Source organism: Trifolium pratense, linkage group LG7, assembly GCF_020283565.1.
Source record: "Trifolium pratense cultivar HEN17-A07 linkage group LG7, ARS_RC_1.1, whole genome shotgun sequence".
In the NCBI taxonomy this organism is placed as follows: Eukaryota; Viridiplantae; Streptophyta; class Magnoliopsida; order Fabales; family Fabaceae; genus Trifolium; species Trifolium pratense.
In genome coordinates, this window is record NC_060065.1 from 7,342,939 (window position 1) to 7,360,781 (window position 17,843).

General features: G+C 31.3%; 1 protein-coding gene across 1 annotated transcript; it reads right to left on the reverse strand.

Annotated features, from left to right (window-relative positions):
- Positions 1–44: 44 nt before the first annotated feature.
- Positions 45–3,863, reverse strand: LOC123894265 (AP2-like ethylene-responsive transcription factor ANT). The gene is made up of 9 exons (XM_045944218.1): positions 3,367–3,863; positions 2,574–3,255; positions 2,312–2,394; positions 2,171–2,179; positions 1,847–1,935; positions 1,669–1,742; positions 1,517–1,567; positions 1,325–1,401; positions 45–974 (listed from the first exon to the last, which is right to left on the reverse strand). The coding sequence occupies exons 1-9, from the start codon at positions 3,683–3,685 to the stop codon at positions 343–345; spliced, it is 2,016 nt and encodes a 671-aa protein (XP_045800174.1). The 5' UTR covers positions 3,686–3,863; the 3' UTR covers positions 45–342.
- Positions 3,864–17,843: the final 13,980 nt, after the last annotated feature.

Sequence of the window (17,843 nt, forward strand, 5' to 3'; positions counted from 1 at the left end):
AACTCCAAAGGAAAATTCAATTATTTTTAGAGGGCCACATTCCATATTGTCAAATATCATTTCATATAGAATTTAATCATTAGTGTCACCTTTAATTAATTCCTTTTTCCCTCCAATATGCATATTCTCATTCATTCCAACATATAGCCAAAAGGCTATGTTTGTAAAGTCCAATGTTACCCTTGTGTTACATAATAATGAAAACATACAAAGTGGACCAAAGTCTAAAACATTGATTCATTAACTAAACCCCCCAATTTCCCAATCTACCCTTTGGAAAAATAAATATACCCATATGATTTTTCAATACATATTTTCTTTCCCATTTTACCCTTTTTTTTTCTAGGCATCATTCCATGCAGCAAAAACTGGAAAATGTGACAAATTGATAGAAGAAGTTGGCCTCATTTGATTTGTTACTTGTGAAGGAAACCAAGAACTAACACCATTAGTAGCAATTTTTGATTCCATTGGAAGCTTTGGAAAAAGTAGAGAAGGACCAGTTTTATGATCAGGACTAGCTTCTCTTGAAGAGCTTAAACTTGTCACTAATGAAGATGGATTTGAAAAATGAGTCCCAATCTTGTTAGAATCATCCAACACATGTTGTTGGCCAGCAACAAGGTCTTGTAAACACATAGAGAAATCTGAATTTTTGTAACTTCCACTAGAATTCACAACATTTTTTTGGTCACAACTATTTGATACCATCTTCCATTTAGAATCATTTTCATTGTTGTTTCGAACTTGGGCAGCTTCTCCAATGTTCTGGCTCGATACATTAGTATCGTTGTTATATTCGATAAGTGGAACGTTATCTTTGATTCTCCTTGCATGCTCGCCGGACAGAAGAGTATTACTAGCCATGATCCTTTCAACATCATATTTAGAGATGTCAAAATTTGTGACAGCATTCGATCCACGGAATTTTATTGCTGCTACATCATATGCTTCTGCTGCTTCCTCTTGAGTGCCTAAAATTTCATTTCCAAGAAAAATTTATTCTTTTGAAAACATAAAAACAAAAGAGATTACAAAATTCTAAACTTTCCTTGCACCATTGTATTCAAGATACACTTTTCAGCCTTAGAAAAAGTGAAATTTTGAGCTCAAAGTAGCAAAATGTTCAGCCTTATAAAAGCATTATCAGTCACCACTCACTACTAGTGTTTTGGAAAAGAATCAATGAAGCAGAAATTACATAAATAAATTAAAGTCATATGAATGAATTTAACAATGTATAAGCATTCATACAAATGCTAAAATCTTTTGTTAACAACAACTTAAGACATTTTATGTAACAATGTTTGAGGAATCTACTTACTGAATGTTCCAAGGTAAAGATCTTTGTTACCAGCAACTCTTCCAATCCTAGCTTGCCACCTACCATGTTGGTGGTGTCTGCATAACACAACAAAAAACAAAGAAAAGTGAATTTAGCTCAAATCTCAAAACAAACAACAGTATTGCTAATTTGAATGAAGGAAAAAAAAAAGGACAAGAGAATTGAATAAACCTTGTGACTCCTCTGTACATTGAAGCACCCCTAGAAAAACCACTGCTTTTTCTGTAAAAGTAAATAAATAGTAAATCATCATGATTATCATATAATTTTGGTAACTTTTTCACAACATAATTGATAATTACAGTAATAACAGATTTATGTACCTTCTCAAATGTGCAACATATTCCTGCCTAGTCATGTTCTTCATTTCCTCAAGTTGAATTTGGTAATTTTCTAACTGCAAAATGAAAGAGAGAAAAACAAAAATGTGATTCTTAGGCACATAATAATTAACATAAATTCCAAAGCTAGCAAGAAAATGCAAAGGAAATAAAAATGTACCGGGAAGTTTATATGTGTTGAAGGTCCCCAATACTTAAGTGCTGCTTGATCATAAGCTCTTGCAGCTTTCTCTTCCATATCATAACCACCTTAAGTTAAAAAAATAAAATTAACCAACTCAAAATTAGAAATAGTAGCAATAATGTTGAAAGTATTTTTTATCTTATTTTTAGCGTATGTTTATAGCATCACGGTAGTTAGCCAGAATCAAAGTGATCTACCGTGATTTTGCAGAAACTACACTCTGTCACCGTGATTCTGAAACATCCACCGTGACACCAAACATACATTTACTTAACTAAGGAGGAAAAAAATAAGACTTACCCAAATATACTGAGCATGCATGCAAAGTTTGATTTAATCATCATCCAAAAGCATGAACACATAACAAAAAAGTTAGTATAAAATTTAAGTAGGAAAAAAGTTTATAAAAATTTTGACTATTAATTGTTTTTTCTCACTAACCTTGTCTTCCTTTTCTAGTCTGTCCTTCTTTCTTGCAACTGTTATCCCATAAATGTGCTTCATATCTACCAGTCCATCTATGCCTAATTGAGAGAATAAAACTTAAGAGAGTTGATTGACATTTACTTTGTTATAAAAAAGTTAACACACAAGAAAGCTTCAAAAAGCACAAACATGTATGATTAAAAATCACTATCCTTATCAAACAATAATAAAAAGCACACTATAATGAAAATCAAGTTCAACACAAACAAACACATACCTTGTGACACCTCTATACTGTGAAGTTCTTTGTCCAAAAGTGTCAATAGATTTCCTATGGACAGGTTGCTTCTGTCCAAGCTTAGCAGCTCCTCTTTTTTTAGCATCCATAGACATAGTCACTGATTCTGTTCCAGTAGGTGAGATCTGACTAGGAGCAGTAATACAACTAGATTGAGAACCAGGACTCATTGAAAGACTTAAAGATTGTAACTCACCACACCCTACAGTACCAACAGAACCACCTCCTCCACCATCAGCAGCACCAGAACCAGCTCCACCATTGTTCATTTGTTGCTCCAAAGTCAGAGAAGCAGAAGAAGAATAATCTCTTGATGACACCCAATTTTGAGGCATTTGAGAACTACAAACGTCAACATGGTTTGTGTTTTCCTTTGATTCTACTACTACCTCTAATGGTGTTTGAAACATTCCATGATAACCAAGTGCTGCATAATATGGATGTGATGATGTTTGTTGTCTGAATGATTCTGAAAGAAGTTCAAGTGAATGGTCTCTATTAGCTTGATGAGGATCTGCATTTTGTTGACCATTATAGTAAATACTATCCAAACTTAAAGCCATTGCTTCTCTTTCATGGCTAACATATTCATCATGAGTTCCCATTGTTGCACCACCTAGAAAGTCCTCTAGTTTTGGAGATGAAGATGATGACACTATCACTACATCATAGTGGAAACAAAAACAAAAACAAAAAAAACAACATAATCATTAAAGGCCCATAAACAACTTTAAATAAAGAACATTTTTTTAATTATGACAAAAAAACCAACCTTGTGATTGTGATCTACCAAGAGCTTCCATGATACAAAGAGACCCATCAGACTTAAGAGGCATAACAGTTAAAGGGGAATGAAAGTTAGCATTTTCAGGAACACCATAACAGATAGCAGAGTTGGTGAAATGAGAAGGTGAAAAATAGAAAGATGTAGGAACAGTGTTGGAAGCTGAAGAAGGTTGTTGGTAATGATTATGAAGAGGAGAAGAAGAAAGTTCATCACCAATTTTGATGTGGGGTGAGAGAGAGAAACCTAACCAGTTGTTGTTGTTTCTGTCATCAGAGTTACTACTACTGTCATTCATGGATTTCATCTTGTTTTGTTTCTTTCAAAAAGTTTTCAACTTTGCTATTACCTAACAGAATCTATTTATCTGTTACACAATCAAGATTTCATACTAGTAATAATCATGTTGAAAAAATCTAACTCTTGCTCAGAAAGAAGACTTTGGTTTTATAAATCTATAACTATGAAAATGAAATTTGTTGTTTACTACCAACAAAAGAAACATAAACTCATTGTTGTAAGTAATGTTGGATGAAGTTATAAGAGAAACATGTGTTTGTGTGTGTGTCTTGTTAAGAAACACAAGAAAAGTGGTCTCTTTAAACAAAACAAAAGGAATGAATAAATTATGGGAGAGGAAAGCAAAGTGTTTGTTATGAGAGTGAAGCAAAGGAAAATGCTGGGTGGGGAGCACACAAACACTTGATTCATTCCATAGGGATCTGTGTTATGAGAAAAAGACACCTCTTTGTATTTTGTTCTTCAATTTAACATTAACAATAAGACACAAGTAAGTTATGTTAAGGATTTTGTTAAACCTTGGTTAAACCCAGAATATAAATACTAAGAAACACGGTGGTGAGTGGTGATAGGAAACAGAAAACAAAAAAGAAAAAGGCGTAAATCTCGAAAAAGATGAGAGAGAAGGGACGAGAATGTAAATGGTTGATTAACTATTTTGGTCAGCTAGTGGGGCTATGGCTATGGCTATGGCTATTCTATCTGTGACTCACAACTCTGTAATCTGTATGCATTGGAAACGACTGTATTTATGCTGCTCAAATTATATACTAGCTGAACCTAGTGAGTGACCATATTAGATACTCCCTCCCTTCGGTCTTATTCTTCTTCCGACCTTAATTATAAAAAAATATAATTTTATATATATATTGAATAACTAACGTTGAAAGAAGTATGTAAGCAAAAATTCAAAAAAGCACTCCCTTTAAGAAAATAGGTAAAGTGTTTTTAATGATCGAAAAAAAGTATTTTATTTTCAATTTTTATCTTTCTTTTTGTTTTAAATTAAATTAATTAATTATCTTTCTTTTGGGTAAAATTGGAATTATGACATTAAACATAATGATTGCAAGAACTTTTGTTAATATTTGAGACTAACAATTTTTTTTTTTGTTCCTTATATTCGAAACCGGAGGGAGTATGATTAAATAACTATTTATATGTTCAAAAAAAAAACTATATACTGTATATAAATAATATGAATAATCTACGGTATATAAGAGAGGGAGAAAGGGGGCAAAGGCCCCTCTTGCATCCAGGGACGGATTTAGTGTGGGGGTAGTGGGGTCAGCCGACTCCACTTGCCTATTATATATGGGTCATGCTAAACAGTGCCCCCGGGGCACTTGTTAAGCATACCTAAAAAGGAAATAAAAAAAAAAATTTATATTGAAAAGACAACTTTTTGTACTTTTGAGGCATTGAATTCACGCATTTCGAGACAGAATTTCTATTTTAACATGCTTAACCAGTGCCCGGGGGCACTGTTTAGCATTTTCCATTATATATTTAGTTAATACTAGTATTATTTATGCAATGTGACCCCATATATTTGGTATTATCATTTTTATATAGTCAATTTATTGCACTATAACAAATATAAAGTTAGCAAGACTAATTTATAATACTAATGAGTATCTTAAAAGTATTGACTAATAAATCAAAATAAATAATTTTGTACAAGAAAATGTTAAAATTATATAAATAACAATTTATATTTTTTTACGTTATAATTTTGACCCCACTTACTAAAATTTCTGGATCCGTCCATGGTTGCATGCGTCCTTGTTTGTTAGGTAGTAAGAGAAGGGAGCAAAGACCTTCTCGAACGGACATGATAACTTTTGTTAAACTGTGTTTGATTTTAAAACTGTTTTTGGTATTGGATAAGTTGGGGACAACACAAAAATTGAAATGCTTGTCCCCACAAAATCACTGGACAACTTTTTGTCCTCTGCACAAGTTGTCTAAAATACCAAAACAACTTTTGTCAACGAAACATCGTACAACACAAAATTTATTCAATACCTTAAATGTTTGTCATGTGTCGTTCTGTCTTGTACCATCCTGTACTGTTCCATCAAGTACTTATATCAGGTCAAACGGACTCATTGTCACAATTTTCTAATTTTTTGTTGATGAGGTGTGTCTTGTTTATTCTAAGACTTAATGTCTTGTTTGTTTTAAAATGTGTCTGGATCAGGGCAAATCTCTTTAAGACGAGGTGTGGTTATAGCCACACACACCAGCCCAGTCCAAAAATAAAAAATTTATAAATAATTTAGGTTATTTTATCTATATATTCGTACAAATATTAATTTAAATAATAATTTAAATTTTTTTTGTTAATATTGTAAATTTTTCGATACATATATTCGTTCATAATAGGTTTAATTGGTCTATTGGTCCCTTAAAGACATTTTAGGTTTCACAATGGTCCCTTAAAGGAAAAAAGGTTCGGATTGGTCCCTTAAAGAAAAAAATGCCTGGATTGGTCCCTTAAAGACATATATGTTTGTCATATTGGTCATTTCCGTTAAATTTTAACTCCAAATATAACAAAAAATTCCAATGGTTAAAATTTTAAAAATTAATAAGGTTTTTGGTAGACCACTTACACTTAATGACATCCACAATCCAGTCAACTAAAACTAACGTTTTTTTGTAAAAAATTAACGGAAATGACCAATTGAGAAACGGATGTGTCTTTAAGGAACCAATCCGGACCTTTTTTTCTTTAAGGGACCATTGTAAAACCTAAAATATCTTTAAGGGACAAAAAAACTAATTAAGCTTTCATAATATTAGGATTAATGATTTCAAGTCATGATTATATGTAGAGTATTATTTAAATTACATCGTATAATTTGGTAATAATCAACTTTGAATTTTATAAATAAAATATTTGTATTTTGATAAAATTATACTACTGTACTTTTTTAATGGCATTGATAAAATTATACTGTAAAAAAAGTGGGCATAGACGAGTGGGGTCTTACTCTTGAGTGGGGAAATGAGTTTTAGAATGATTTGAAGATAATAACAAAAAGGGTCATGTTAACTTGTGCCCTAAGGACACATGGTAAGCTACCTAAAAATAGAAATATAGTATTTAATGATACAAAGAATTTAATGTTTTGATAATTGAATACACCACAAGTTCAATAAATTTTTTCCACATTTATCTTCTTAACATGTACCCTTAAGGGCACAAGTTAACATTCTCCTAACAAAAATTCACAAGCCTTTTATTTATGAATCTGTGTTGTGTTACAGTGACAACGTAGCTGTGCACCTTAGATTTTGATGGGAAGGACATATCTGCCCATGCGGTCATCTCATACAGTACTATCATTCTGCACCACTCTCTGCTTTTTCTACACTATAATTTCAATTCATATTTATTCGCTTTTCATTTTATCATAAATATCTTTAACGTTCACATTCAAAAAAAATGTCATGTTCCTGTTATTTTAGAACTAGATATATCTTGTAAACCAAAAAAAAACTAGGTATATCTTTGGGTTTGTTTTTTTTAATAAGTAAAGATAGATTAAATGATTCATTTATTTTTCAATCAAGTTGGCAATAACAAACGGAATACGAGTAATTTGTGTCGATCTCGCTAAAGTCTAAATCCATAAAAATAAAAATATATATCAATATATACATATAAGTCCGCCCCTTTCAGTTCCACGGGTTCAAATCTCAAATAGAAAAAAAAAAAAAACAAAGAGCTATGGGTACTTTAACCATTACAAGAGATAGTTTAGATATTTTGAAGGTAATTTAAAAAATTTGTACACCAATTAGTAAAGGAGTAGCATGATTTTCTACCACTCCCACTGACGAACCAGAATCAAGAGAAATATTAATTTAATCATTTTCACTATATTATTTATAATGATCGGGTCTCCTTTAAAAATATTATTATTTCTAAGATTTCAAATACTCCAAATAGTAGTACACCAGACCAAGTGTCTCACCTTCTTTAACCTTTAATTTTTTTTAAAGTATTTGTTATTAAATAGTGTACTAAAATATTTAGTATCATGATTTTTGGAGTTTGAATCCTCATCCCTTCATTAAAGTTTTTTGTAGCTATCCACCGAGCTACTTTTATAAGATCAATTTATTTCTCATATTCATCTGTTTTATTTTACTGAACTTTTTTTATATATAGTTTTAACCCTATGATTTTTAAGAGAAAAAAGCTCTGTTAATCCAAAATTCAACTATGAGATGAGTAAAGCCTACCGAAGTATTGTTTTCACCAAGAATCAAACTAAAATTCTCCCTGACAGTAGTTTTCTATTTTCGTTTAATGGATTTTTAAGTATATTAATTAAAAATATTTAATAAACTATATTAAAATGAAGAGTGGAGAGAAAATTAAAGACTATGTATAAATGAGTATAGTAAAAAAAAAGGAGAAAACTTATATGTATTTCTTTAGATGCAGTTTTTCCTTTTCCTCTCATAAAAAGATAGTTATTTATATTTTTAATTAAAAAAAGAAAAAGAAAATTGTTTTTAAATAAAAATAACTTCCCCCATGTATCTAGCAAAGTAATAAGAACTGTGTATATGGAACTGTACATAAGTTTGGTCCAAAAAAAAAAATAGAGTAGGAATATGTTTCACTCTTTCAAGTTACTCTTTCTTCTTATTTTTCTAATCCTAGTCGTCACAACTTTCTTTCTTTTTTTTAGTCTATCAAAGAGGGATGCTTGCAGGTCTTGGCTTGAAATCACCCCTCCAAATCGTTTTTTCTTTCTCGCTATAATAAATAAGTGTGATTTTTACATAATTGTTTGTTTTGATTTATCGTCTTCATATGATGTATTTTCTTGGAGTGAAATGTCAAATACCCCATGAAATTTGGAAATAGCCAAATACACCCCTGAAATTGTAAAACGTAAATCAAATTGCACCTGCTCCGTTTACTCCGTCTATTTTAATGAGGAAAAGAGAAGAAAAGATGGATGAGACAAAAATTGATAAAGAGTATGATGTTGGTGGTTTATGTTTCTTGTTTGGTTCTGAATCTGATGACTCAGATTGATCTATTGGGTGATTAGAACATATTGGTTATGATTTTGAAAGCAATGATAATGATGATGTGATTCTGGTGGCGATAGTTTTGCTGTTTTGGTTCATTGCTATTCACCTGGTTGCAAAAAGGTTGAAGACTCAAATAATATGCTTTTGAAGGCTCAAATAATATGCTTTTGAAGGCTCAAAATAGACAGAGTAAACGAAACAATGAGCAATTTGATTGACGTTTTACAATTTCATGGGGGTATATGCCTATTTCCAAATTTTATGGGGGTCTTTGACGAATTTTAAAATTTCAGGGGAGTATGGCATTTCACTCATTTTCTTGTCTCGTCTTTGCGCGGTGTTCATTCCACTCATTTTCAATGTCGCATTTGATGTTATCGACGCTACATATTCGGAGACATGAATATTCCGGACACTTCAATATACTCATATTTGTACACTTGTGCAATTTGTCGTTTTATGTTATTAACATTGATGTTATGAGTTTGTTCGCGTATTTTTTTTTTGTTTTTAACGACTTTACATTTGTATTGCATCGATATATTTTATCAATTTGAATTAATAGATATCATTTATTTTTTGTTAAAGAAAAAAAAACTCTCAAGTTACTATCCAACATTCGAATTTCAATTGAAAGAAGTACTACATTTACTCTAAATAAAAAAGTACTACATTTACTATCGGATAAAATGTCATAAATCATGATTCAATTAAAATATAAAACCATATATAAAACATTAATAATATTTGTAAGTACATTTCACTTAATAGCCGTAGAGATACCCTTAAATTATACTTTGAAATAAAAAAAATTGTTTCACGTAGTTTAATTTATTGACTAAATTTACATCTTAAGTGTGAAGTTTACATTGAAAACTTTGAATTTGAAACTTCTGCATATAAACATCTCTGCATCTATTAATTGAGATGTATTTGTATATGATATTTTTTGAAAAATAGGGATAGTGTAAATACAAAAATTATATAATAAAAATTGAAAAACCAGACCAATAGTACATATTAATGTTACAGTACTACGCTGGCACGGTGAATGGGTAACAACCCATCGTCCACTGTCTATCTTGACAAAGAGAGGTTTATTTGATGTGTCATCCAATCTGACCTATGTTGACTATATTACCCGATCTATATTTTCATTAGGTGCTTTGCTTTGATAGTAAAAAGAGTGAATGAATGCCAAAATTCCAACAACGTGACGAAGACAATTACTAACATGCAATGTGTACAATGGGGGAAACATAAAAACATTAGTACAATCTGTTTACCTACTCATTATATATAATTAAATTGACTTTTCATATTTTAGTACAAATTTTTACTAATTAAATTTTGTTTTAAAATGAAATGGGTTAACAATTAACATAAATATACATTTCACATACCATGAAATGTGAATATAAAAAAGTAGCTTTCCATTTAGTTTTCAATAGAATATTCTTGAATAGGTTTGTTTAAACTTTAAAAAAAATAAATATATTTTGATCCTTTGTAGCTCTAGCAAGTCACTATAATCTTTAAGTTGTGATGAATGCTAAAAAAAAAAAAAAATTCTTGTTCACCTCCTTTGATCTTCTTAGTGCTCCATTCCTGTAAATCAACATTGTCCTTTTTGATAAGTAAAATTTGAATTACAAGGAGTACAAGGGTACTCAACCCATACAATTCAAGAATAATCGCATTAAATACATTGAAAGCAAGCTAAAAGATTATTGTACCATTTCGAGAAAACTACATTAACATCACTACCTCGGCCTATTAACCAAAACCACGAAATATAAATAATTTGGTCCACTGAAGTAGCTATATTAACATGATCTCCTTTTAACAATATATTATTGCGCATACGCCATATACCCTATGTCGTCGCTAACCAAATAATATGTCGAAAGCATTTGCTAAGTTTACCTCTTGCAATGTCTCCAAACAAAATAAAATGTTGAGGAATATCTTCAAAGGATAAACGGTTTATGTCCATCCACCTATATATGTTATGAGACATTTGTTGAGTCACTTGGCAATCGAAAAAAATATGTTGAGAGTCCTCCACCTCCCTAAAGCAAAAAATACAGCACCTCTCATGATTATTGGTGATAATACCTCTATTGAAAAGAGTTTCCCTTGTTGGCAATTTATCTAATAACAACCTCCAACCAAAAAATATTGTCCTATGATTTCTTCGTATTCATATTTTGTGCCCTAGCAGAGTTCATTTTCGTGTTCTTTAAGTGAGCCATTTAAACGTGTATATTTAGAACTTATATATATATATATATATATATATATATATATATATATATATATATATATATATATATATATATATATATATATATATATATTTTAAAAAGTGCCAATGCATAGAAGGTATTTATAATTCATGAAAATGTAAATATATATTTTTTTATGAGGAGGGTTATATTGACTCCAAGAGTAAGTTATAAAAGCTACTCCAAATCATGACCTTTGATTTTAATATTCATTAATGGCTAAGATTGATTGATCATAAAACACAAAGTAAGACTTATTTTTGTGTTGTATTGAAAAATTATCAAAACATAGTTTAAATGTGTACAAAAAAATATACTTTAAATAGAATAGAATGAATTAATTATAATCATTAATTGAGACTTATTTTTTTATCGCACTGAAAAAGAAGATTCCACACCACTGAAATGGCGTATCACTAATCTATTGATATGTTGTCCTTGTTATTTTATTTCATTTGAATTGATAATTATAATAACTAATTTTACGTTTGTTCAAATTCAAATGCAGGTTTTTGAAAATGTTTGTGGCAACTAATTTCTCATTAGCTCATGGAGGGTGTTAGTGTTTTGTTTTATGTTGTTTCGATTAGGTGTGGTGGTGGGGTTGGTTAGTGGATTATTGTTAGTTTTTTTCTTTGCTGTTGATTGGTGGTAGAATGAGTTGTGTAGCTAGTATATATGATGGTTTTCTTCTACTGTATGCAGGTTCTTGTTCCTCTTTAGCCTTGATTCATCTTGTGCTAGTATTTATACAAGAACATGTACCCATTTTTTTTCATGGTCTAGACCAATTATTTGTTTTTATGCAATTGTATTTTATTTCTTGCTGTTAATTTTCTATGCATAAAAAAAGGAAAATGCTCAATAGAGCGAAAAAAACATTTCACGAAGCCTTGCGAATGATATGGCATGCTATGGAAATTGTGGGTCATACCCAATTGAACGGTTGTGATTGAAGATTTAATCTTGGTGATAAAAACTGCGCGCACCCTATTTTCAATCTTGCAGAGGTTTCAATGTGTGAAAACAATTTTTTACTTACCACCGCCCTTCCCCTTTTATCAAGCTTGTCAATTTAATTTAGTGTGGATTATTTGGAAATCCCAAAATAACGTATTTTGTTTTCGGAAGAGACCTTTTCTATCAAGTGTTTGGTAGATAGGGTGAAATTTTTATCTTGGAAGTGGTTTTTAGGTGTTCTTTTTATGAGTGGGGTATAAACCCTACTTTATTTTGGAAACGATAGAGTTTGTTGTGGTGTCTTGTTGGGTCTCGTTGAGTTAGGAGGTCCTCTTGTTGCCGTGTCTTACTTGTAGTGTCATGTTGGTGTACCTCATTATTTCTTTGTAGCTTTTTTGTCTGTTTGTTTCTCTAATTTTACCTTAGAGATCGTTAGGTTCTGGTGGATGAGTTCTATGGAGTTTATTGTCTTGTCTTTTTGCATAGTGATAATTGATAAACAAATTGTGTCACTTTTACTTATATGAAATTATGAATCAGTGGCAGCATTGATGGTAGAAGTAACGACGACTAACAAGTTAAGGTGTATGAGTGTAAAGACCAAGTTAGAAGAAGGGAAAAAGTGAGATAACAAATGTTGTGCATGTGAGAGAAAACCAAATCAAAGCATTCGTGGAAATTTCGTGGAAACCGGTTCGCACTATATAGCATTGCTGATAAAAAAAAGCAAAAGAGAGGAATCATTGTTTTCACAATTAATGATTATAATTAATTTATTCTCTTCTATTTAAAGTATGTTTTGATAATTTTTCAATACAATAAAAAAATAAGACTCACTTTGTGTTTTATGATCAATCAATCTTAGCCATTAATAAATATTAAAATCAAAGGCCATGATTTGGAGTAGCTTTTATAACTTACTCTTGGAGTCAATATAACCCTCCTCTTTTTTTATATATATAATGTTATCTTTGAGAAAATATTATTGACTTTTTTTTTTTCTTCTTTCATTAAACCAAACTTCTTGATCCGTGTTGAACACGGTGGTAAACAATATTGAACTTAATTAGTGCTTCAACATATAATTAGAGAGGCTATAAGGCTTGATACTACTATTGCATATATGGTAGAATTATGAACGAAATTTGTACCAAAAAAAAAAAAAGAATTATGAACGAATTAACTTAGCACCAAGCAGAGGCATAGTGAAATTGGAAATACAAGTGAATGTAGAGGTGATCGTTCAAAGTTTAAAGCATAGAAAGAGGGGTAGTGCAATAGGTTGGTCTCTCATAAAAAAATATTGAAGACTTGTGAACGCTATCGAATGAGAGGTGAAAATATGTCATATGTTTAGAGCAATCAATAAAATAAAATTTTGACTCCGTTTGTTTTTAAAAAATAAAATAAACATGGAACAATTCATTTCAAACTCAACTAAGCCAAATTAATTTCATAAAATAAAAATTTGTAATGCTCTTATCAATCACACACTTTACACATTTATGCGATTTAAATAACATCTAATTGTTTTTGTAAACTGCTAAAACAACCCTTTACTTTTTTTTCCTTTGTCTCCAAGTGTGTAGTCAACACCTACTATCAGACAAATAGAGGAAGTGGGTCTATTAAGCTTGAAATAATCCAGAAATGATGGATAAAGGGTCCCAAAAACAAACTTTATGTTCAAAGCAAGGTTATCAAAACTGAATCGGACCGGCCGGTCGGATCGGTCGGACCGTAAACCGGTCATGAAAATGGTTCGGTTTTGAGCAAAAAATGAATAGGAAATCGACCGGTAAAAAACCGCGTGAACTGGGGTCGAACCGGTGAACTGGTCGGGCGGTTCAAGCGGTTTTGCAGATTTTTTATTTATTTTTTAAAAAAATAGGGCAAAACGACGTCGTTTTAACTTCTTTTTTTTAAAAAAAAATATGAAACAAAACAACGACGTCGTACGAATAGGAAAGATTTTTGTTTTTCTTCTATTTTTCATTTGGTTTGAATTATAAATTTTATTTTATTTTGACTCGTGATATTTTATCTTTTTAATGTGTAAAATTATGAAATATTGAACAATTATTCGTATATTTTTATTTATATATTAATTAAAATATATATTTAATCAAAAACGGTTCGACCCCGATTGAACCTTGAACCGGTGAGCTCGCCGGTTCGATGACCAGTCTGGTTCTGACATCCTTAGTTCAAAGTGTATTTTCTTATCATTACAGTTAATTTATTTAAACAAATATATTACTAACAACTTCACTTATCTTTGTAAAATATATTCGACTTCACTTATATTCGATTTATGTATATTTTCCGATCCAAGACAGTGTAGCACTAAATTTTTTGCTTGGTAGTGGAAGTTATAAATTTTTCGCGCAGATTTTGCATGGAAAATTTTATGGTCTTATAGAGACAAATATTCAAATAGCAATGATTCCGATTAATAATGAAAGAAAAAGGTGCTAGTCCAAAATTGCGAGGGAAGAGGAACATGACGAGTATGATGTTTTTTTTACTGTGAATTTAGGTAATATATTTTTATACCGAGAAGATTCTCCTAAGATATAATAATTAAATGGCGAAAACGGTATGTACCGGACAGAACAGCACATGACAGAACAAGATAATACATGACAAGATAAAATTGTACCTGAGAGATATAAGACGATAATATTTTTATATTCGAAAATAAAATTGGTATTTTCGTATTTTTTATAATTGTACTGTGAACAAAAAGTTTTCATGTGGTTTAGTGAGGGACAAAAAATCTTGTTTTTGTCTTGTCCCTTGCTATCTAATTTGTCCAGTCCCATAACCAGTTTCAAATCAAACAGGGTACAACAAAAGTTGTCTAGTCCAGTCCCCTATTTTTTAGCAGATCAAACGCGCTCTTATATATTACTCCATTCGATCTTAAATATAAGCAAAAGTCAAAATGTATTTAGTCTAAGGGTCCGTTTGGCCTAACTTTTTTTCCTCTTCTTTTTACTTAAAAGTAAGAAGTTAGGTCAAACAACAATTTCTAAAAGCTATAGAAAAAGAAAAAAAAAAAAACATTCTATATTTTAGAAAAATTATAATATATTATCAAACATATTTTTTAACCCTATTATAATAAAAAAAACAACAACTTTTAAAAAAAAATTAAGATTTATCAAACAATTTTAACTTTAGTTAAAAAATTATTATTTCTAGCTTTATGATTAAAAGAGTTTCTACACCTAAAAAAAACTAGATCAAACGGGTCCTAAATTTGAGCTAAATACATTTTAACTTATGCTTATATTTAATACTGATGGGAATATTATCTATTCATCTATTCATCGTGACTATATAATCCTATATATAAGTTATAGATTTCTAAATCATATCTTTAATTCTTGGAGCGTATAATGATCAAAATGGGTTTTTCTGAAGGATGGTTAAAATAGATGCGAGCTTGTATTTTTGAAAGTTCAATGTCTATTTTAGTTAATGGAAGCCCAACAGAAGACTTTATTGTTGAAAGAGGATTAAGACAAGGTGACCCACTCTCACCTTTCTTGTTCTTAATTGTGGCTGAAGGTTTAGCAGGTTTGATGAAAAGAACAGTTGAGATTGGCAGGTTCAAAGGTTTTAAGGTTAATAATAACATCCAGTTTCAAATCCTTCAATTTGCAGATGATACTACATTGATGGGGGAAGGCATATGGGAAAACTTATGGACCATTAAAGTTCTTTTAAGAAGTTTTGAACTAGTATCAGGCCTCAAAATTAATTTCCTGAAAAGCAAGTTTTATGGTGTTAATGTTGATACTAGATTTCTGGATGTTGGATCATCTTTTTTATCTTGTCGATCAGATGTTACTTCTTTTAAATTTCTCGGAATACCAGTTGGGGCCAATCCTAGAAGGAGGGAGACTTGGAAACCTGTGGTTGAGGCTATGACAAATAGATTAAGCTTTTGGAATAGTCGTCATTTATCTTTTGGTGGACGTGTCACTTTAATCAATTCAGTTCTAGCAAGTATCCCTCTTTTTTTTTTTTCCTTTTTCAAGGCTCCTAAGTGCATACTAAAACAGTTAGTGAGGATCCAAAGGAACTTTCTTTGGGGAGGTGGTTCGGACGATAAGAAGTTGTGTTGGGTTAAATGGGACCAAATTTGCTTACCTAAGGAGGAAGGAGGGCTAGGGATAAAAAATCTAAAACTTTTTAATGTGGCTCTTTTAAGCAAATGGAAATGGAGGTTTTTAACCGAAGGAGAAGCGGTGTGGTCTGAATTGTTGAGGTTTAAGTACGGTCACTTAGCAACGAGTTTATTGAGCAGGGTACTTTCGGTGAATGGCAATAAGGAATCAATTTGGTGGAAAGATGTTATTGGCACGGCAAGGGAGGGGGAGGTCGACTGTTTTATGTCAAATGTGGGTTGCTGTGTTGGCAATGGTAAGAACATTGGCTTTTGGAAGTTTAAATGGTTCGGTAATCATTCTTTTAGTGTATTATTTCCTAATCTCTTCATTAAAGATGCAAACCAAGAAGTTATGATTGCGGATAGGTTGCTTTGGAATGGCAAATTCCTCGTGGGGTCATGGCAGTGACGTGCTACTCAATCAGACAATGAACAACAACAACTTCCTGAACTCCAAAATTTGTTAACTGGTTTTTCTATACAACCGAATAGAGATGATAAGTTGAGATGGATGCCGGTTTCCATTGGTCTTTTTTCCGTAAAATCCTGCTATACTTTGTTGCTTCAATCACGAAATTCTATTACCGTGGATTCAAATGTATTGGGGGCTGTTGAGAATCTTTGGAAGAACGATATTCCTTCTAAGGTTAGCATTTTTTGATGGAGATTATTATTACAAAAATTACCCACAAGGGCAATTTGCATCATAGAGGTATTTTATCCAATTCACATGATCTTTCTTGCATTTTCTGTTTTCTGGATAGTGAAAATTGCTCCCACCTCTTTTTCCATTGTCATGTTATTAAAGGTGTATGGGAAAAGGTGTCTGGATGGTTAGGACAATATATGCCGCAAGGTTTGGAAGGTTGGAACCATTTTCTTTATTTTGAGAACATGGTTAAATCAAAGAAAGGTAATCGTGTCCGACACTTGATTTGGTTAGCAACTACTTGGTGCATTTGGAAGCTTAGAAATAATGTGGTGTTCAATGGGATTATCCCTAATATCTCTTCTTTATTGGACAACATTAAAACTATCTCTTGGATATGGTTCAGTGGTCGATCAGGTCGTCAATCCGCTTATTCTTTTTATAATTGGTGTATTGATCCACTTGTTTGTCTTCAAAGCATATAATTTTTTGCTTTGTATATTGTAAGGGATTGAGTACCCCTTGTACTCCCTTATAATATTTTTTTTGCTTACAAAAAAAAAAAAACAATTAATCCTATAAATACTTAAATTCTAATCATATCTTATTTTGAATATAAAATATATCTAAATTTAAAATTTTCAAAGATATTTAGGTAGAAGTATATTATTCTCAAAAGAGAAATCAAAAAAGAAATTAATTGTTTGTTTGGAGTAATGGATTGAACGATTCACATGGACTCTATTATAACCAGGGGCGGATCCTTTCATGGGCTGGACAGGGCCATGGCCCGCCCCAGAAATTTTAATTTTTTTTTCATAGTTATACTATTTAGCGGCGGTTATAAACCCCCGCTAAATACTCTGAGTAGTTTGTTACATTTTATTTTGCGGGGGTTTCAAACCATACAATCCAGTATTCTTTAACAGGTTTGCATTTTGCGGGGGTTTTAAACCCCCGCTTATTTGACGTCCCAGAATTCTCTACTATATATTAATAATTCAAATATACTTCTTAATTTATG